This window comes from Vicugna pacos, chromosome 1, assembly GCF_048564905.1.
Source record: "Vicugna pacos chromosome 1, VicPac4, whole genome shotgun sequence".
In the NCBI taxonomy this organism is placed as follows: Eukaryota; Metazoa; Chordata; class Mammalia; order Artiodactyla; family Camelidae; genus Vicugna; species Vicugna pacos.
The window spans coordinates 52,845,425-52,866,606 of NC_132987.1; the positions used below are offsets into that span (position 1 = coordinate 52,845,425).

At 44.9% G+C, this 21,182-nt stretch overlaps 2 protein-coding genes across 2 annotated transcripts; both read left to right on the forward strand.

The window, feature by feature from the left end:
* Positions 1-1,439: 1,439 nt before the first annotated feature.
* HTR3D (5-hydroxytryptamine receptor 3D) lies at positions 1,440-6,706 on the forward strand. The gene is given in 11 exon segments (XM_072962663.1): positions 1,440-1,500; positions 3,193-3,250; positions 3,728-3,814; positions 4,065-4,100; positions 4,102-4,254; positions 4,433-4,503; positions 4,506-4,588; positions 5,763-5,956; positions 5,958-6,004; positions 6,131-6,346; positions 6,477-6,706. Coding segments are annotated over 11 exon segments (1,236 nt in total).
* An 8,821-nt stretch (positions 6,707-15,527) lies between these two features.
* Positions 15,528-21,086, forward strand: HTR3C (5-hydroxytryptamine receptor 3C). The gene is made up of 9 exons (XM_006201053.3): positions 15,528-15,594; positions 16,889-17,055; positions 17,571-17,615; positions 18,081-18,190; positions 18,462-18,631; positions 19,479-19,639; positions 20,116-20,320; positions 20,511-20,726; positions 20,857-21,086. Exons 1-9 carry the CDS (start codon positions 15,528-15,530, stop codon positions 21,084-21,086), a joined length of 1,371 nt encoding a protein of 456 aa, XP_006201115.1.
* The last annotated feature ends 96 nt before the right edge of the window (positions 21,087-21,182 follow it).

Sequence of the window (21,182 nt, forward strand, 5' to 3'; positions counted from 1 at the left end):
ATGGAGACAGGCTAAATGTCCATCAACGGATGACTGGATAAAGAAGATGTGGTATATGTATACAATGGAATACTACTCAGCCATAAAAACTGACAACATAATGCCATTTGCAGCAACATGGATGCTCCTGGAGAATGTCATTCTAAGTGAAGTAAGCCAGAAAGAGAAAGAAAAATATCATATGAGATCACTCATATGTGGAATCTAAAAAAAAACAAAAAACAAAAAACCAAACAAAACATAAATACAAAACGGAAACAGACTCATAGACATAGAATACAAACTTGTGGTTGCCAAGGGGGCAGAGGGTGGGAAGGGATAGACGAGATTTCAAAATCATAGAATAGATAAACAAGATTATACTGTATAGCACAGGGAAATATACACAAGATCTTATGGGTAGCTCACAGAGAAAAAAATGTGACAATGAATATATATATGTTCATATATAACTGAAAAATTGTGCTCTACACTGGAATTTTACATTGTAAAATGGTTATAAATCAATAAAAAGTGTTAAAAAAAAAGAATCAAACAAGAAAATTAATCATAACACTCAAAGGCAAACTCAAATGCCTATAGGGGCCAAGCAGGTAACATAAATGAGGGAAGCCAGTCAGGATAAGACAATAGTTGGTGACAGAAACTGATGATCTAGATGCTCCATCCAAAGGGTTTAACCACATCTTAGCTTTGGCAGAAAGTGTTGTTGTCAAGCAGAAATGTGAGCCAAGAATTGCTTGATCTTCTTTTTCAAGTGAAGCCAGAAACACAGTTTTTAATGTGAAATCTCCCAATTTTTAAAATGTTGACAACTAACTATTCTAAAAACACCAAGGGGCCAAAAACAACATGAATTTAAAGGCTGATCACTCATGACCTCACAAGCCAACTTCTGCTAAAAACTCTGCCACCTCCCCTCTACCCAACTCCCTCCATCCAGTAGACCTGGGTCCAAATTGCTTTTGACACTCAAAATATCAAAAGTTAAGACTTACCAGTAAGGAAGTCATATTTAAAACCTCAATCTCAAGTTGATTATAAAAAAGAAGGCCATCCCCGGTTTTTCTGAAAGCTGGCAGCAGTACATGTGCCACCCAAAGGCAACAGCAGCCATTGTGTGCTTTTCCTATGGTGCATCATGTGCCAGAGTGACTCTAAAGTATGAGGGGGCCCATTAGCACTGCTCCAGCGACCAAATGTTTTTCCTTCCTCCTCTCCAAGCTGATTTGTCAGATTACTTTTGGATACTAGATGCAGGTCTAGTTAAGGTTGGGTAGTCCTCCGTGATATTCTGTTGTCATCAGGGATGCTTGTTAGAGACATGGCTCATGCTACCTGACACCTGAATTATTCAAAGCTAGACCTTGAGGTGTGGCCTGTGGTCTTTTAAGGTCAACATCATCACTAGTTCCCAGAGAAGAGCCAAGGAGAGGAAGATGGAAAGAGGCTGGCTCCGTGGGGAAGGATTCCTTCTCTGCCTCATTTTCTACCTGCTGCTTCAAGGTAAGATGGGACAAGAGCAAGAGCAAAGCAAACATATAACCTCTGGGAAACAGAGAAGCCAGGCTAATTTTTATCAGTGACTGGGTGTTCATTCAACTCATAACTGACAGTTTTGTAGCTCTTTCTAGGATCCTAACAGTTGGTTGACTCTTCTCTCAAGCTACTTCTCCACCCTCTTCCACCACGCTTCTTTTTCCCTGTGTTTTTCTGTTTCCAAGCATAAAATCTATCCCCATGGCTTCTGAGCATCAATTGATGTTGAGAAGAAGAAAATTCTTTCTTAGTTCTCTTAAGCAAAGAAAATGCAACAAGAAAAGATGCTAAGGGGAAGGAGGCGGATGAGAAGATCTGTCATGAAAGAGGGAAACTTTTTCAGTCCAGTTTCCAAGTTGAGAGTATTTTTCTGTTCATTACTGAGAATAAGCAATGAGGGATATGACAATATCAGAGGCAGATTAAAACAGACTCTACCAGAAGACATTATCACATACATTTTCAGTTTCTGCTCCACAAAGTATGATAAGAAAAGGGTTAGGAATGAGATGGGCATCGAGGAACTCTTTTTAAGATGGTCTCAGTGGTGATGACTCCTGAGTTTTAGAAAAGAACAATCATAGCACATAGCAGAGACATGGTATATACTCATTCAATTGAAAAATTGAGTTCCTTAAGGTCTCACATATTTCTCACTACCTACCTGATTATTTCTCTCATCATTAATTCATGACCATCTATGCCCTTTTCATATAGTGAGGAGGAGAACTGTGATTACAAAATTTGTCACTGACTTTCAACCCAGTGGCTCAAGGACAGAGACAAGCAATGGAAGGACACGAAATGAAGGGGGAGATGTTTGTGATGAGATTGTTGAGAACGTAGCAGGACACTAAAAAATGGTGGTCAGGGCTGATTTTGCATACCCATTTGGACAAGTTTTGCATGGAGAGAGAAACAACAGAATTGAGGATGGAGCCCTGGCTCAGCTCACCTCATCAACTTCCACCATTTGCCTGCCAGCCCAGCCCATGCTCCCTGGCCCAGGAAGAAGGAATCCACACGCTTCTCCCATGCCCCCTGTTGTCTCTCTGTGCAGAAACACTCCCCAGGCCCCAGCCCCAGCACCCTTCTCACAGTCTCTGCTCTCTACAGGAACAGGAGACACTTTCACCATCAACTGCTCAGGCTTTGACCAGCACGGGGTGGATCCCGCCACCTTCAAAGCAGTGTTTGACAGAAAAGCCTTCCCTCCAGTCACCAACTTCAGCCTTCCCACTCATGTCAACATCTCCTTCACCCTGTATGCCATCCTGGAAGTAGTAAGTCCTGACTCAACTCTGTAACAGTCTAGTGGTGAGCAGCGGGTCGCCTGACTGGATTTTGTAAAATTAAGAGCTCAGTCTGTGGGATAGGGAGGCATGACAGGAAATGCTACGATGGCATTGCTGCAGGTAAAATCTGTCCCTTTTTTTCGAATACTCCACAAGAAACATAATCCCGATGGATCCTCATACTGATGCTTTCATTTACACTTCCCATGTACCCTGGATTATATGACTTACATTTTTCAGTGCCTTATGATTAAAAATCATAACTGCCACACAGAACAGCCTTGGAAATGAGTAAGAGGTGGGTGGTGGCATTGGAACTGACTTCATAAAGTTAATGATCCTGGATGAAAATTGTTTTTCCAGGATGCACAGCTTCAACTGATGACATCATTCCTGTGGCTGAATATGGTATGAGAGTCCCAGTCTCCCCTTTGCTATGATACTTCTCTTTTTCCACTCCAGGGTCCAATTTGGCAGATTCAAATGGATAAATCTGAGAATACCGCAAATTAAACAAGTTCCAACAGAGCCAGACCAATAATGAAAATGCAAAACTTCCTGATTATTCTGCCATTTTAGGAGAGCAGAGATGGGGCATAGGTAGCTGGTGGCATAAACCAAGGTCATGGAAGCCAATATTTGAGTGGCTCCATCCCAGGGAATCCAAAGCCAAACTCCAGGTCTCCCTTGAGAGCACTGAAGGAGAAGTGGAAGCAAGTAAAACTTTGTTAGTGACCTTGTGACAGCTGTCACCAGAGAGGGGATGGGAGAGTAAAGAAATGAGTGAAAAAAGGAGTATAAAGTGCAGGAGACAGAGGAAGACTAAAACCAGTCCCCGCCTGCTTTGTCCCACACCATGGATTCCTCCAGATCTGGTACAACCCATTCATCAGGTGGAACCCAAAGGAATGCGGGGGCATCAGGAAGCTCAGCATGGCAGCTGAGAACTTGTGGCTTCCAGATATCTTCATCGAGGAGTTGTGAGTATCGGGGCTGAAAAGAGCAAGGAAACCATATGTCCAGGGAAGAGCATGATGTAACCAGGAGGAGGGGCCACACAAAGACTCCACTAGAAAGGAGCAGCATCTGAAACCCCCAGAACATGGCGATAGGTGGAAGGGGGAGGTCAGACGAGTGGGGCTGGAGCACAGGAATGGGGCGACCTGAGAAAGAAGGTCAGGTCTGATGGGGAACCCACAGCATCCACCTCCCCATCCTTCTCACATACAGCATGGATGTGGATAAGACACCTACAGGTCTCATGGCTTATGTCAACAGTGATGGTCGCATCAAATACAACAAGCCAATGCGGGTGGTCAGCATCTGCAACCTGGACATCTTCTACTTCCCCTTTGATGAACAGAACTGCACGTTCACCTTCAGCTCTTTCATCTACACAGGTGAGTGAAGCTCAAATATAGTGGCCTTTTGAGAGGTAGAGAAAGGGACTTGAGAGAAGAAGACATAAAGCTGGGAACAGAGAGGGAATCCCACTGAAAGGGCTGTGGAAGCTAAGTGGCAAGGACTCCAACAGTCCGGGCAAAGGGGTTGGGAGTTTTGGGTGAAGCTGAGTTGTCTGGGTCTCCTTTGCAGTGGAGAATATGGTCCTGGGCATGGATAAGGATGTGCAGGAGATTTTGAAAACATCACAGAACATCATTTGGAGCAAGGGGGAGTGGGTACTTCAGGGTATCCATCAAAGAATGAAGAAGACGACTATGGGCACCAATGAGTATGACAAAATCATCTTCCATGTGAGCTCAGGGGCCCTGGGTGGGATCTCCTCCTAAGACACCTAGCTATGTCCTCCACTAGAAAGTAAGCGCTCCCACTAGAAAGTAAGCCCTGCAGGGGTAGGGATTGTTTTCCCTTTTTTCACTGATAAACTCCAGCACCTAGAATGGTACCTGGTGCTCAGTAAATATTGATGAAATGAATCCTCCCTGAGGAAGAAACAAAGCTCCCATGGCAGTGCTTTTTATGAGCATGAGCCTCCCACCATCCAGGGCTGCCAGAACTTTTTGGAGGGCAGTAAGTTTTATGTTTTTTTTTAAAGAGATGGTGGAAAAGTTATGAAGCATTGACTTAGAGATATTATGATTCCAAATCCTGGTAACCCCAAAACATCTGCTCTATCTTGCTTTCCCTCCCGCTGGTATTAAATGTCCACCAACAAAGTCACTAGTGATTAGACCTTGATGAGGAAAGCAAGCAGAAATACAATGCACATGGTATCTAAGAATCTGGTCCCTCAGTCCTGCTAAGAGCATATTGGTAGGAATAAAAATTTCAGCAGATAAAGTTGCCACTTTGGGCCAATTAAGAATGAGATACAAGAGAAAGAAAAATACCATATGAGATCGCTCATATGTGGAATCTAAAAAACAAAAACAAACAAACAAACAAAAACAAAGCATAAATACAGGACAGATATAGACTCACAGACAGAGAATACAGACTTGTGGTTGCCAGGGGGGTGGAGGGTGGGAAGGGATAGACTGGGATTTCAAAATTGTAGAATAGATAAACAAGATTACAATGTATAGCACAGGGAAATATACACAAAAAGTTATGATAACTCACAGAGAAAAAAATGTGACAATGAGTGTGTATATGTCCATGAATGACTGAAAAATTGTGCTGAACACTGGAATTTGACACAACATTGTAAAATGATTGTAAATCAATAAAAAATGTTAAAAAAAAAAAAGAATGAGATACACTTCAGTGGTAAGCTGCACGGTGGACTCAAACCCTGGAAGGGCAGTGTGCTGATTAAGATGACTTTGCTGGAGAAGCAGGACAGTGAACGGGACTTGGGGTAACGTTTCCTGACTAGAAAGTTTGGTCTGGGACAGCTCTCAACTCTTGTTCTTAACTGGCTCGGCAGCCTCCCAGCCTACTCCTCTCTTGTCCCCCCACCACCAGGTGGCCATCAGGCGCAGGCCCAGACTCTACATCATCAACCTTCTGGTGCCCAGTAGTTTTCTGATGGCCATCGATGCCCTCAGCTTCTTCCTGCCGGCAGAAAGTGGGAACCGTGCCCCATTCAAGATGACACTTCTGCTGGGCTACAACGTCTTCCTGCTCATGATGAATGACTTACTCCCGGCCAGTGGCACCCCACTCATCAGTATGTCACCTCCCTCCATCAGGAAAATAAAAGCAAGGTGGGGGTGTGATGGGGGAGGGACAAGTGAAACCAGGTCAAAGTGAAAAGGGCCCTCTGGGGAAAGAAGAAACAAAAAGTCCTGGGAGGTGTCTCTGGCTCTCAAACAGGCCTGCCTTCCCTCCAGGTGTCTACTTTGCCCTGTGTCTGTCGCTGATGGTGGTCAGCCTGCTGGAGACCATCCTCATCACCTACCTGCTGCACCTGGCCACCACCCAGCCCCCACCCATGCCTCACTGGCTCCATTCCCTGCTTCTGCGCTGCACCAGCCCAAGGAAGTGCTGCCCTGCTGCGCCCCAGAAGGGAAACACCAGCCTGGGCCTCAGCCCCGCCCACCTGCCTGGTGAGGGGACTCAGCATTGCCCATGCCTCCTCTTCCAGCATCTCCACTTCCCTGCTCCGGCCTCCTGCCCTGGCCCCCACAACTTCCCAGCTGAACTTGACAGCCCATAGCTGAGTCTGTCTCTCCGTAGGTGTGAAGGAGCCCGTGGAGTTGGTGGGGAAGGTGCCAGGTCCAAAAGAGGCAGAGTTAAATGGGTGCCCTGGGTCAACAAGGGCCCAGCAAGAAGACGAGGCTCAGAAGCAGCACTTGGTCAGCCTGTGGGTGCAGTTCAGCCGCGTGATGGACACCCTGCTCTTCCGTCTCTACCTGCTCTTCATGGCCACCTCCATCATCACTGTCATCGTCCTCTGGAACACCTAGGCAGATGTCCATTTGTGAGATCCAGGCAAAAGCTCCTCTTGCCTCCACAAACCTCCAGAGAGCCAGGCTCTCATGCCTCTCCAAATCCCACCTTACAACCTTAGCAATCACCTTGTTTTCAATCCAGTCCTTTTGTGCAGTTTCAAACCAGATCTGGATGGTTTCCTATGCCCGCCTGAATCAGATCCTTGCACCTGCATGCCATCAGCTTCCCTCAGCCCTCCTGTGAGTCCTGCCTGCCTGGCTCCTCAGGATTCAGGTTCCTGGAATGCTTCCTTGATTGAATCTCCTCCAATAAACCCCTTTGCAAAAAGCATTCACTCCTCCCTGCATTATATGATAGCACTAAAAATCTTGGGGTTGAGAGTCTTCTTGCAGAAACTTCTCATTATCAAAGTAAGAAGGATTTTCTTGTTTTTAAAAAGTCTATCAGACAACATGTGAAAGTGCAAAGAGAAGAGAGATGGGGCCAAAATCTATTACCAGGAATTAAAATAGGGATTAACCTCCTAAATCCAGTTATCCTGGATTTAAGCTTCAGAAATTAATAATGTGCCAGAACCAGGCATCTCTTGTTTAAGAGTGAAGCCTTCTTGTCACAGCCTGATGTATGACTCACTCATGATTATACACTTAGAGTGTTAACATAATCCCAAATTACTGCTAACTGTCTGTGTTGCAGTTAGAGTTGATCTGCCCTTAATCATGCAAAGAAAAGAACATCAGGCCAAGGGAAGCACATTTGAAAATTGCATCTGCTTTACTTGGGAGTGACACAAATGCCCCCATATAAACTGGAAAATCCCCCTTCCTTGCACTTGCCTTATCATTTTGAAAGTCTTTGTCTCTTGGGGGAAGTGGAGGTCCCACTTCCACAAGAGCTGTGGCATGATTTGTTGGACACCCCAGGTTCAGAAAACCATAGATTTGAGAGCAACTTAATTACAAATTGAACACAATCTTTTATTTTTAGCAACCATTTCTTTTCCTTTCTTCAGTGTATTCTACTACTTTCTATCTGAAGCCTAAATTTCCCAGGTCGTAACAGGCTAGGAGTAAAAAGAGAGTCACAATATTGTTTACTAAACTATATTTCCCTGGTTCCTTCCCTCTGCTGCTCTTCCTCAAATTCCTTTACTTCCTCTTGTCATTGTAGACGCCCAAAGGGTGGCAAGGCCGCCAATGTCCACTAGAAGCACTGTGGCTGGTGGTGGGGGCCTGAAGTCCTACCCAGCTATTTGCTGCAGGAGCTTCTGTGTCCTCAGAGCCCAGGCCACTGCATCTGTATCCTGCAGCACAGATGTTCTCAGCTGGATGCTGAGTCACCAGGCCCAGCTGTTACTTGCTCTTTCCTTGCAGTCTCCTTCTGCTGGACTCGGGCAGAAGTCCACGGGAATCTGGGAGTACTAAGGCGGAAATACCCTGCTAACTCTGCACGACTCCTTTCACCCAGGCTCCTGGTCCTCCAGCTAAACTTGTGTCCCTTAATTCTCCTTTCTTTTCCCCTCTGCTTCCCTTCCCCCAGGAAGGGAAAGTCTTTGGCTCTTCAGTTTCTAAACTCTTGTCAAGCACTCCCCTCACCATCACCAGTCCGCCAGACATGTCTGAGGTCTAGCGTCTACACAGTCTTTGGCTCTTCAGTTTCTAAACTCTTGTCAAGCACTCCCCTCACCATCACCAGTCCGCCAGACATGTCTGAGGTCTAGCGTCTACACAGTCTAGGCTTAAATCAGGAGCCATGACCTTCACCTAAGTAAATTAGCCTATCTATTATATTATTATTTTGGATATCTGTTATTATTTTGGCAGTTCCTTAACTCACAGCTCTCTACAAAGTGGGCTTTGAGAAAGGACATAATATAGTAGTAATGAAAGTAACCAAACATTTATTAAGTTATTAATGTGTGTCAGGCACTCCTCTAAGTGCTTTATATGAATAAGCATATTCAACCCTTACAGTAACCCTATGAAGTAAGAACTACAAATCCACAAATCCTTGGAGCCAAATGTGTTTGGGAATTTGGAACTTTTCCAATTTTAAAAAGGTAGCAATCATACATGTACTGTATATGACTATCACCCCAAGTAGGGTACACAGTAGCACCCTCTAACACAATGCATACGTCTGCAGTGAAATCTGTGAATATTCACACTCGGCAGCAAAAACGAAATTATGAGTAGTCTCGCATCCGTTCAGGTCAGGTTGTGCCACCAAATAATTTGTGAAAAGTCATTTGGCTTTCAAAGCTCTTTAGGTTTTAGAACTGTGGTTTTGTATTACTTTCCACATTTATATATTCAAATAAATGAGATGAAATAAATTAAGCACGGAGAAGTGCAGTGACAGCCACTGAGTTTCCAGAGCTAGTCAGGTGACTAAGCTGCAGTCTGAACCAAGGCAGCTGGCTCTGGACATGGGACTCAGCCTCTGCTGCACGGCCCTCCGGACTGAGGAGGAGAACAAGACAGGTTCTCCAAGAGCGCCATGTAGAAACACCAATTCCAGTTCAAGTCTTCATCTACTAACATTGTAGGAATTACAACAGGAAGAGCAAGTCCCTGACCAGGGTCCCTAAGACAAACTTTCTTTTCCATTTTCCTTTACTGCCTCCCTCAGTCTTTTCTATTCCTCACCCCTTCCCTCCCACCTTCATCATATCATAACACCCAAGTTCACCCGCTGCACTTCCTCCACTGCTTTCTGGGGTATGTACTTCCCCAAATCTGATCCTCTGTATTCTCTGTGGATTTAGCTTTTTTGCTGCTGATATCTGTTGCCAGATACTTCAGATGTTCTACTCCTGTGCCCTATCCTGAAGAAGTCACCTCACCTGGAATCTCACCCTTGACTTTGCAGAGTAGCTCATTTACCCAGATTTTGACAAGTTCCAAAACTGTTGTAAGATCCATTTGCATCATTTTGTTGCTTCTGCCCATCTTCATGGTACATATTTCTCATTTATTTTCTTCATATTTTTTCAATAGAGGTACCAGGGATTGAACCCAGGATCTCGTGCATGCTAAGCATGCGCTCTACCACTGAGCTAAATCTGTCCCCTCAAACTTTTTTCATTACATAGTTTTATGTTTTATTTGAATAGAAGACATGCACTTTATCTTTTTTGACCTATGGATTAAGATGCTCTATCTCCTTTTAGTAAGAGAAGGCATGATATAATTATGGTGATTTTATTTTTTCCAAAAGCAAAATCTGAACCCGTGATCTTAACACACAGTAGAGAATCATAGAGAACCTCTGAAATCAGAGAGCTCCCAGAAAATTAACAAATGTGATTGTTGTCTTTCTGTTCCATCTATAACAGAATCATATGACAAGCACACTTTGTGCTAATGACTTTCCCCTTGTTACGTGGCAAACCCCTGAAAGGCTTTGGCTTTGCAAGGTAATTTATGACCTCGTTAGGAAAATCTGCTGACAGGCAACTGGTCCTGCCTGGGCCATCTTGCATTTGATGGTCTGTTTCTGCCAACAGCTCCTCACTTTGTCCATTCATCTGCAGTGCTACCCTGTGGTTCTTGCACACATTTTTGTTCACTTTCTTTTCTCTAAACCATTATAAGCAGCATTTCTCCATGTTTTCTACATGATTTGGGGGGGGGTCCATATCAACCGAACATTAAAATGTATTATCTCATTACCATCTGTGCCTCTCTCTCCTCTTCCTGCAGACCCATACTAGGATGTGAAGCCACAGACTTCATTTCAAGCCTATCATTTTCCTCCTCTACAATTTATGATTGTCCCTTCAATAAACTCTATTTGGTCATTCACCAGCACTGGTTCTTCTATATAGCAGGGAAAAAATAGTATAACATAGAGACTTTGGGATTTGACAGCAGTGGGTTCTAATTTGACTCCATTACTTGCTAGCTGGGCAAACTTGTGTAAGTGGCTTAACCTTACAAGTTTACATTTCTTCATTTGTGAAATGGAGCCAATAACACAGATTAAATCATTTTTAATATGCATTAAAAAACATTTATAGGTTTACAGAAACTAGAAAGTCCAATGTGACACACTAGACAGCATCTTTCTGTCATGCAGACTGACCCCCAGAGTGCAAAATCAACTTCTAGTGGGGAGGCACTAGACATAAAGAATTATAGACTTTCTAGCACAACCTCCATTTTTCAGATGAGAAAATGAAGTGGAGAAAAGTGAAGTGGTAAGTATGGTGTCACACTTCCAGAGAGTCCAGGCCTGTGAAAGCGGCAGCCAGAGGTGAGTGGTTGTCCTAGGCTCTTTTCCCAGGGCCTCTGGGGAGTCCCAGGACCCTCCCTCTCTTCTGCTCCAGGCACTCCAGCCAGTGACCCACCCTGCAGTCTGGACGTTTTGGCTGCCTCCAGGCTCCTAGATTCTTAGCTCTGGCCAGTAGCCTCTGTATGTGATTGCCAATCATCAGGGCTGCAAAACAATGGCCCTCACTTCCCCTCCCTCTTCCACCAGCTAATTCTGCCCTTGCCAGATTATAGCTATATTCCCAAATCTGATCCCTCAGGGTCCCAGATGAATGGGGCCACCAGAGGGCCATGCAGTGAGATCCCCCTTGGAATAAGCAAAGTTGAAAAGTGTTGGCATCTGACTTGCAAAACTACAGCTCCTATTCCCCTGTTTGCCTTCAGATCCAAACATGGTCTAGGTCCAAGGGTTTCACCTGTGGAAACCTAGGAGCCTAATAATCTAGTTCACAAGACTTCCCAGCTATGGAGTAATGAAAAGAGCAAGAAAGAACAATGGAACCAGACTGGCCTGGGTTTGAATCTGGATTCTACAAATTTCCACCTGGGGTGGACACTGACCAAGATTTTTTTAACCTCTCTGCACCTCAGTTTTCTAATCTGTAAAATGGGAGTAATAGTGCTGCCCTTTCAAAGCAGTTGTAAGGATATGAATACTGTAAGTAAAGCACATAACAGAGTATAGAGCATGCGGCACATACTTCATAAATGGTAGCTCTGGTTAGGCCATTCTGAGCCTAGCCTTCTTGCAAACTTAGAGGCGGCAATCAGAAATAAAAGGTTGGGCCCTGGCTCCAGCCCTCTGGATTCCACTTGCTGCAGACTGTTTTGTTTCTGCCAACCCCCAGCTCTACCAAACTGTACCCAAGGTGGAGGCCCACACCTCAGCCACACCAGGGGAACAACAGGTAACTTCTCTGATCTGGCCTCAGGACTCCCATGAGGATCTGTCACCTTTCTTACCTCTGCCAAAGGTGCCTGCGTCTCTCACCCCATCATAATGAACTGACAGGCCAGGTATTTCATTAACATTTTCTGAGCATCTTTTCATGCCTATTGGCCATCTGTATATCTTCTTTGGAAAAATGTCTATTTAGGATTTCTACTCATTTTTAATCAGGTTGTTTGGTTTTTTTGATATTGAGTTGTATGAGCTGTTTATATATTTTGCACATTAAACCCTTATCGCTGATCATCAGAGAAATGCAAATCAAAACCACTGTGAAACATCACCTTACACCTGTCTGAATGGCTGTCATCAAAAAGTCTACAAATAACAAGTATTGGTGAGGATGTGGAAAAAAGGGAACCCTAGTACACCGCTGGTAAGAATGTAAATTGGTGCAGCCACTATGGAAGACAGTATGGAGATTTCTCAAAATATTAAGAATAGAACTACAATATGATCCAGCAATTCAACGCAAGAGTATATATCTGAAGAAAATGAAAACACAAATTTGAAATGATATATGCACCCCAATGTTCATAGTAGCATTGTTTACAATAAGGAAGATATGAAAAGCAACTTAAGTATCCATCAACAAATGAATAAAGATGTGAGATATATATATGTATGTATACGAATACTACTATAATACTATATATAATATATATAGTGGAATAATACTCAGACACTAAAAAGAACGAAATTCTGCCATTTGCAACAACATGGATAGACCTAGAGGGTAAGATATTTAGTGAAATAAGTCAGACAGAGAAAGACAAATACTGTATGTTATCACTTACATGTGGAATCTAGAAAATAAAACAAATGAATGAATATAACAAAACAGAAACAGACTCAGATACAGAGAACAAACTAATGGTTACCAGTGGGTACAGGGAAGGAGGAAGGGGCAACACAAGGATAGGGGATTAAGAGGTACAAACTACTATGTGTAAAATAAATAAGCTATGAGGACATATATTGTACAGCACAGGGAATACAGCCAATATTTTATATTTTAAATGGAGTATAATCTATCGAAACACTGAATTACTATGTTGTATACCTGAAGCTAATATTGTAAATCAACTACCTTTCAATTTTAAAAGCATTTATTGACTACTTATTCCTATATGCCACACACTGGAGGGGGCCAAAAAAAGAGATATGATTCCTGCTCTCCATGAAGTTACTGAGCAGGAGGTGAGACACACATGTAAAGAGATGTTTCCAGTTTAAGGGTCACAACAGTATTCAGGCGTATGTGTGTGTGCGTGAGAGAGAGAGGAGAGAGAGAGATTGAGGAGGAAGGCTTCGCTGAATGCTTGAGTTGCACTGAATCCTTAAGAATTTATTAGTGGGACAAGAGAACAATAGCAGAAGGAAGGTGTGTTTTAGGTCGCAAGAATGTGGAGGCGTAACATCACACACTGAGTGGGTGCTATTTAATAGGCAGTGTTTCTGTGTAGCCCAAGATCCACCTGCATGAGAATCAGCTGTGGATCCAGTTTAAAACAAATTCCTGAGTACTATGCCTGCAATTCTGATCTGGGGTTGAGATTCTGATTTAGGGCCACAGTGATGAGAGTAAGGCAGATAGGTAATTCTGATACATATTAAAGATAAGAACAACTCTTTTATAACATAAAATCCAAGACAAAAATGATGGAGAGCTAGATGGCCCTTCAGCCAGGGAGTCCTTTACATCATGCTAAGGAGAGAGATTACATCCTACAGGCCAGTAGTTCTCTCAGTGTGATCCCAGGACGAGTAGCTAAAGCAGCACCTGAGAAACTTGTTGGAAATTCTCAGTCCCAGCAATCTTAACAAAGCTGCTATAGACAATAGGAGTGATTGAAATATTTTATACGTAAGAAGGATATGGTCAGATCTGCATTTCAAATGACACCAGCTGCACAGTGGAGGATGATTTAGAAAACGCAGACTAGGAGTGAGACCACTAAGGAGGTGACCAAGTGTGAAGCCTGAGGGCTTTGGTGGTACCGCAGTTTCCAGAGATTCTTCACCTCGGCTTTCTACCCTCCCAGGAAGGCTGGCTCATGGTGCACGGGGCCATCCTCCAAAACAAGAGGCAGCTAGAGGATGATGAAAATGCTTTTCCAGGTTAGAATGCCCATGGCTTCACTGTAACTAACGTTTAGAAAACCCCAGGGGAATGCAAAGGTGTCTAGAAACGCCCACACCCAAGCTGATGGTATCCTCCAATAGATCCAAGACTGCCCCCCAGACATGAAGGGCTCGGAAACCCAGCCGTGTCCTCAGCACTACCACCTCTGTCTCCTGGCAGCTAAATGTCCTGCTGAGTCCAATCAGGACTTAGGTCCCATTTTTCAGCCAACTTTGATAAAAACAAGATATACATCAACCACTTTCAGCAAGGCTTAAAGTTAACTCTCCTTTCCTCGATCTAAGGCCTGGGAGCCTGGTCTACCACTGGAACTCAAGCATCCCTTGAAAGTCCTTCACTCTTAGCCAGTCCAGGAGTCCAGTGCCCCGTGGGTGTGTCCATGAGGAGACAGACACAGCAGTACTTTGGCCCTCCATGACATGATGGCCCAATCCTTTGGCCAAGTTTCCAAAGAAGAGAACTGACTTACAGAGCTGGTGAGGCTGAAGGACTGCAGATATTTCAAACTTCAGACAGATGATATTGCAACCCTCTGTCCTGGAATTTCCCTCTCTGCGCCCCTAAGTCATCCCTGCCTTCCTTAGCAGTTTCTACTTTGGGCTGTCACGATCTTCCATCCTGAACAAAGTTTCTTTTGTATTCTAGGTCTGACTCTTCACCCTTTATGCAAGAAAAAAAATTTCCAAGTCTTTCTGGAAATGTAACTAAGATACTTAATATAACAATGCTCCAATTCATTCATTTGGTCCAATTGTGTTTTTTATAGAGATGTGACATAAGACATAATATTGACTCAGGCTACTAATCCTGATGTTAGATGAGATTACTAGTTTATGATAATGTATGACACTATTGACCACACAAAGGTTTTAAAAACAGATCTGCTATATTAATTTAATGGCTTCTATTATCATGTAATCAATGCATAGAGTAAAAAAATGTATGGAGAACATTAGTTTGGGGAAGAATGAATCAGGGAGGCAGAAAGACTGGAAAGAGGAAATCCAGCTAGGGGCTACTGGAAAAAATATAAACAATAGATGATGAAGCTATGAATCAAGATTTATAATTTGATATTTGCAATTTGTACATAACCAAATCACTAAATATTGTCACTTTTCCAAATTTGCAGATTCCCTGGCCTTAGAGAAGTAATAATTCTTATTTCCCCAGCCCACATGCTCTCATTAAGGCAAGTTACTTTGTTAGTGATCTAAGCACAGAGCTGCCAAACAGGATGCTTCTCCCTTAGTCTTGGCCTGACTTCCTCCCCTCCAGGAGCCCAGAAAGCACACCTGGACAGGGTCAGAGCAGGACACTACTGTGATCTCTCTGGCCACAGCCTCTCACCAGAGTGTGGTCACCTGTCATGAGTAGTGTTCAAAACCAGGAACCAAGGTGTGGTCTGAGCTCCTTTAAGCTCCAGGATTTGGGAGTGAGTTGCAAGAGGAGTCCAGAAGAAGACGATGGAAGGGGGGTGGCCCTCTAGGGGGGGATTTCTCCTCTGCCTCACTGTCAGCCTTCTGCTTCAAGGTAAGATGGGGAGAGAACGAGTAAGACCAGAGTGTGGTTCTGAAGGATGTCTAGGAACTTCCTTCTAGCACTTGAAGGACATTCAGAATTAACATGTTAAAGATTTCCTTCATAATGTCAGCAGCTTGGTTTCCTTTTTGTGACAGGTAGAAAGACATTCCACTGCTCAGGACACACAGCACTCCTCCATCCCAGCCTGCATATGGATCTACCAAGCTGTCCCATTTTACTGCCTAATTCTACCTTTTACTGACCTCCAATGCCCTTTTCACCATACCCTCATCCCACCCTCCCAGTCTCTTTTTCCTTTGATATGGTGTTATGAAAAGAGTAGCCACTCATCTTCTGATCAGATACATGACTTGAAATACACCCTGAAGGAAGAAGTAAAATATTAAGGAAGGTGGGAATCAATCTGAGGTAGGAGAGAGTGGATAGATACTTTGCCTCCCTGAGGGAATATTTGTCCCCAGCCTGGGTACATACCTTAAATATTAAGAGAAGACATGGAGACACAGAGGAATAGGCAGAGGAAAACATCACACAAAAATGGAAACAGGGCAGAGATTCCGCCCACATACTACCCAGATGGCTCCCTCACCGTGGCTGGGGAAAACAGCTACACAGGGCTTACTGTGTGATTGGCATATGGTACATGCTCAGTGATAGCGCCTAATGATCCCAGTGCTGAAATAAACCCTGAGATACCTGAGGTCACTACATCTGTGAATGGCAAAATAAACACATAGCATCCATTGAGAATAGCTACTACATTTCCTATGTCTACCTAGTAAGTGCAGTTGCAGTATCTCTATCTTCTTGATAAATCAGCTCTTGCCTTGGATAAACAGAAGTCCCAGAAAATGAGGAGGAGAAATCATTAAAGCAGATTTCTCATTGACCTTGATCACAAGTTCCAGGGCAGTGCTAAGCAGTGCTACTAGGTGGGTGGACCCAAGAAACTTTGATGGGTACACCATAGGCCTCTTTGAAGGGGCTGGCACCGCACCAAGGACAAGTTTGCATACAGATTTCAGCAGGTTTTGCATGAGGATGAACAATGTGAATGAGAAAAGGGTACTGACTCAGCTCACCACATCAGCTTCCACCATTTGCCTCCCAGACCAGCCCATCCTCTCTGGCCCTGGCAGGAAGGGCTTTGGCCTTGGGGAGTCTTGGCCCAGGAAGGAGGGCTCACCTGCCCTCACTCAGTGTGTCCTCTGTTTTTTCTCTCTGCAGAGAGGCTCCAGCCCTGGCAACAGGCCCTCTCTCACGAGGTCTCTGCTCTCTACAGGAACAGGAGACACTTTCACCATCAACTGCTCAGGCTTTGACCAGCATGGGGTGGATCCTGCCACCTTCCAAGCAGTGTTTGACAGAAAGGCTTTCCGTCCAGTCACCAACCTCAGCCTCCCGACTCATGTCAACATCTCCTTCACCCTGTCTGCCATCCTGAAAGTGGTGAGACCTGGTTCCCACTTTCTATCCCTTCTAAAGGGGAATAAAGATCCTCTGCCCCATTGTGCTGGTCCAGTGGTGAACAATAGGTATTCTGAATAGCGTTTGTATCAATTAGAGGGTTTTCTTATGGGTTGAGGAGACAGAAGAATGCTGCAGTGACTTTTTTAGGAAGGATTTATCCTTGAGTCCTGACATTTCTGGAATGCTCCAGAAAGAAGTTGTCTATATGTCAATTGAAACCTGAATTGTCCCTAGATACAAGAGGAGACAAGGAAAGAAAAGACAGTCCAGCATCTGGAACTATGCATGGTTCAATAATAATAATATGTGGAAGGAGGGTATAGCTCAAGTGGTAGAGGGCATGCTTAGCATGCATGAGGTCCTGGGTTCAATCCCCATTACCTCCTCTAAGAATAAATAAATAAACCTAATTACTTCCCCTACCAAAAAAAAAATGTGGTGGGCATGGGTCAAGTCTTTGCAATAATAATTCTGGACAGGAATTTCTTTACCAGGACATACACCGCCAGCTTCTGACATCATTCCTGTGGATTACTATGGTAAGGCAGTCTCAACTCTCCCCTTCCCACTTCCAATTATAAGTTTAAATTTGAGGTGAGACTTGAAGGTTTTCCAGACCTCTATCCAATGTATAAATCTTTCTGGGACCAAATAACTTCATCTAAAACTGTACTAGCCCTGGAGACACAAATCTCCCTGGGCAGTTTAGGAAGGCAGAAATGGTGACCCAAGAAAATGGCCAAGTGGTTGTGGGCCAATGTAGTGGTATGTTCCTGATCCAAGTGGCTTTTGGCTCCAGTTAAAGTCTGCCTAGAAAAAAAGGAATTAAGACATACTTTGCCAATGACACCTGACTAATAAAGTAGGGGAGATAGACTGTGGTCATGAGGGACACCAAAAGGAGTAAGGGGATCAAAGTTTAAAGAAGAAAGTGAAAGGCAGGAGGGGCTCACTGGACAAGTTCCATCATCACTCACCTCTGCTTCCCACCACCCTGGCTGCAGACATGGGACAATCCTTTCATCAGCTGGAACCCAGAAGAGTGTGTTGGCAGCCATAAGGTCACCGTGTTAGCTGAGAACCTGTGGCTCCCAGACATCTTCATCACGGAATCGTGCGTACCTGGGCCAGGGAAAGCCAGCACCAAGCCCATCTCCTAGAACAGCTGAGGGTCAGTGCAGGGCACCAGGACACCAACAGATTCGGACAGGAGTGCAGTCTCAATTAGTTGACTCCCACAAAACACTATGAGCAGAAGAGAAAAGATAGAGTGACATTAGAGAAAGAGCCCAAAAGGTGAGCACAGCAGGGGAAGACCTGGGAAGGGAGTCAAAAGCTGATCAAGGCACTCACTGCACCCACCTCTCCCTCCCTCTCATAAGCAGCATGGATGTGGATGGGGCACCTTCAGGTCTCATCGCATACGTCAGCAGCGGAGGTCAAATACAGTATGACAGGCCCGTGAAGGTGACCAGCATCTGTAACCTGGACATCTTCTACTTCCCTTTTGACCAACAGAATTGCACGCTCACCTTCAGGTCCTTCCTCTACACAGGTGAGCAAGACACCATGGTTTTGGTAGCCATTTAAGGTTCAGGGGAAGATATTTCAGTGATGTAGGAAGGTTTTAGATCAGTGTTTCTCGACTCTGGCTGTCCACTAAAGCTTTTTTAAAAAATACCAGCAAGTATACATTATCCCAGAGATTCCAACTTAATTGTTCCAGATGGGGCTCAGGTACTATGAAGTTTCACTGTCTCCCCAGGTGATGTTAATGTGCAGACAGGGTTAAGAACTACTGCTTTAATTCTCCTTGATAAAGTTTTAAAAAATAAACAAAACCCACTGCTTTAGATCTTAGAGGGCCTTTGTACCAAATGAGGCCCACCTAACCCTGAGCTGCAGCAGCTCTGTAACTTTTACCTCAAATCTTTTAACATTAATAGCTAATGCACTTACACCAGGAATTAATGTAACTGAATGTCACCAGGTGTCCTGTGTTAGATTTGGATAAATTAATCATTATAATGGGCATGTATGTAATTATAAAAATATAGGGTTGTTTAAGATTCATTCCACTAAAACAACATCATAGAATTGGGGAACTGAGAAGAAAAACAGGAATGACTCCAAAGGTTCTTGACCCATGTTTGAGTCATATCTAATTTTCCCATAACAAGTTTGACACCCCTTGTTTCCAACAACAAAACCACCCCAAGGCTGCAGCCCATACGTATATGAATTGCTGGTCCTGTGACTCACTTCTGAGAAAACCTGGATGCCCTGCCTTAAAAAAACAGAGAGGAGAATTGATGGAAGAAGCTCAGTGGGAGAGGAATCAAATCTTGTGGGTAGGAGACTGGAGGGCACTTCTGCACTGAGCTGCCCGGCCTCCCTTGCAGTGGACAGCATGCTCCTGGGCATGGCCCAGGAACTGTGGATGATAACAGACGTGTCTCGTAACATCATTCAGACCCAGGGGGAGTGGGAGCTCCTGGACATCAAAAAGGCTACCCCCAAGATGTTGGTGGGCAGAAGTCTATATGACCAGATCATGTTCTATGTAAGTCCAGGGGCCCTGTTTGACTTCTGAGCCCAGTTTCTCTGTGATTCTCCTTTTGGTCTAAGGCACTTTGGGATGTAAAGATAGTTCCAGGGGGTTAAGCATCTGCTCTTCACTCTACCCTCTACCCCAACTGCCCTGAAGAAGGATCCCCAGGGCCTCTGCCCAGCAGAGAGGAGGAACAGCTGGGCTGTCGTAAGAATGGAGTAGCCAGTTGCCTAATGGTCCAAAGGGCCTTATTTGCCCCTAAAAGTCTACAATCATGTTCCCAGCAGGTGGGACACAAGGAAAATTTTGACAAAACTGGGGCACGTCTGTAGAGGGCACAGTTAAATGCATCTGTTACCCAAAGAGATCTTCCCATGGCCAACCTAACTGCACACCAGCAAGGGTTGGATCATCAAATACACAGCTGAGCCCTCTGGCACATTCTTGAGCCTATTTGCCACATTCTCCACACCTCTCCTCCCCACCAGGTGGCCATCAGGCGCAGGCCCAGACTCTACGTCATCAACCTTCTGGTGCCCAGTAGTTTTCTGATGGCCATCGACACCCTCAGCTTCTTCCTGCCAGCAGAAAGCGAGAACCGTGCCCCATTCAAGATAACCCTCCTGCTGGGCTACAACGTCTTCCTGCTCATGATGAACGACTTACTCCCAGCCAGTGGCACCCCACTCATCAGTATGGCCCCTCCCACTTTCCAGGGAAGCAAAGGCAGAAGGAGACATGGTGGGAGGAGGGTAGCAGGAGAACCACTGCCTCTCCACTGAGGGAAAGGGTCCTGAAGAAAGTTTGCATTTGGGGAAAGAAGCTTCAGAAAAAGTGTACAGAGGAATCTGCCCTGGGTTATTTAAATTTGCTTTGCCCTCAGGTGTCTACTTTGCCCTGTGTCTGTCGCTGATGGTGGTCAGCCTGCTGGAGACCATCCTCATCACCTACCTGCTGCACCTGGCCACCACCCAGCCCCCACCCATGCCTCACTGGCTCCATTCCCTGCTTCTGCGCTGCACCAGCCCAAGGAAGTGCTGCCCTGCTGCGCCCCAGAAGGGAAACACCAGCCTGGGCCTCAGCCCCGCCCACCTGCCTGGTGAGGGGACTCAGCATTGCCCATGCCTTCTCTTCCAGCATCTCCACTTCCCTGCTCCGGCCTCCTGCCCTGGCCCCCACAACTTCCCAGCTGAACTTGACAGCCCATAGCTGAGTCTGTCTCTCTGTAGGTGTGAAGGAGCCCGTGGAGTTGGTGGGGAAGGTGCCAGGTCCGAAAGAGGCAGAGTTAAATGGGTGCCCTGGGTCAACGAGGGCCCAGCAGGAAGACAAGGCTCAGAAGCAGCACTTGGTCAGCCTGTGGGTGCAGTTCAGCCGCGTGATGGACACCCTGCTTTTCTGCCTCTACCTGCTCTTCATGGCCACCTCCATCACTACCGTCATCATCCTCTGGAACACCTAGACAGACATCCACATCCACCTCCTCCTATAAACCACAACTTGAAGTTTCTTGTGGTCTTAGAGCCAGCCAGACCCAGGCCCCTTTCCTAATCTTAGC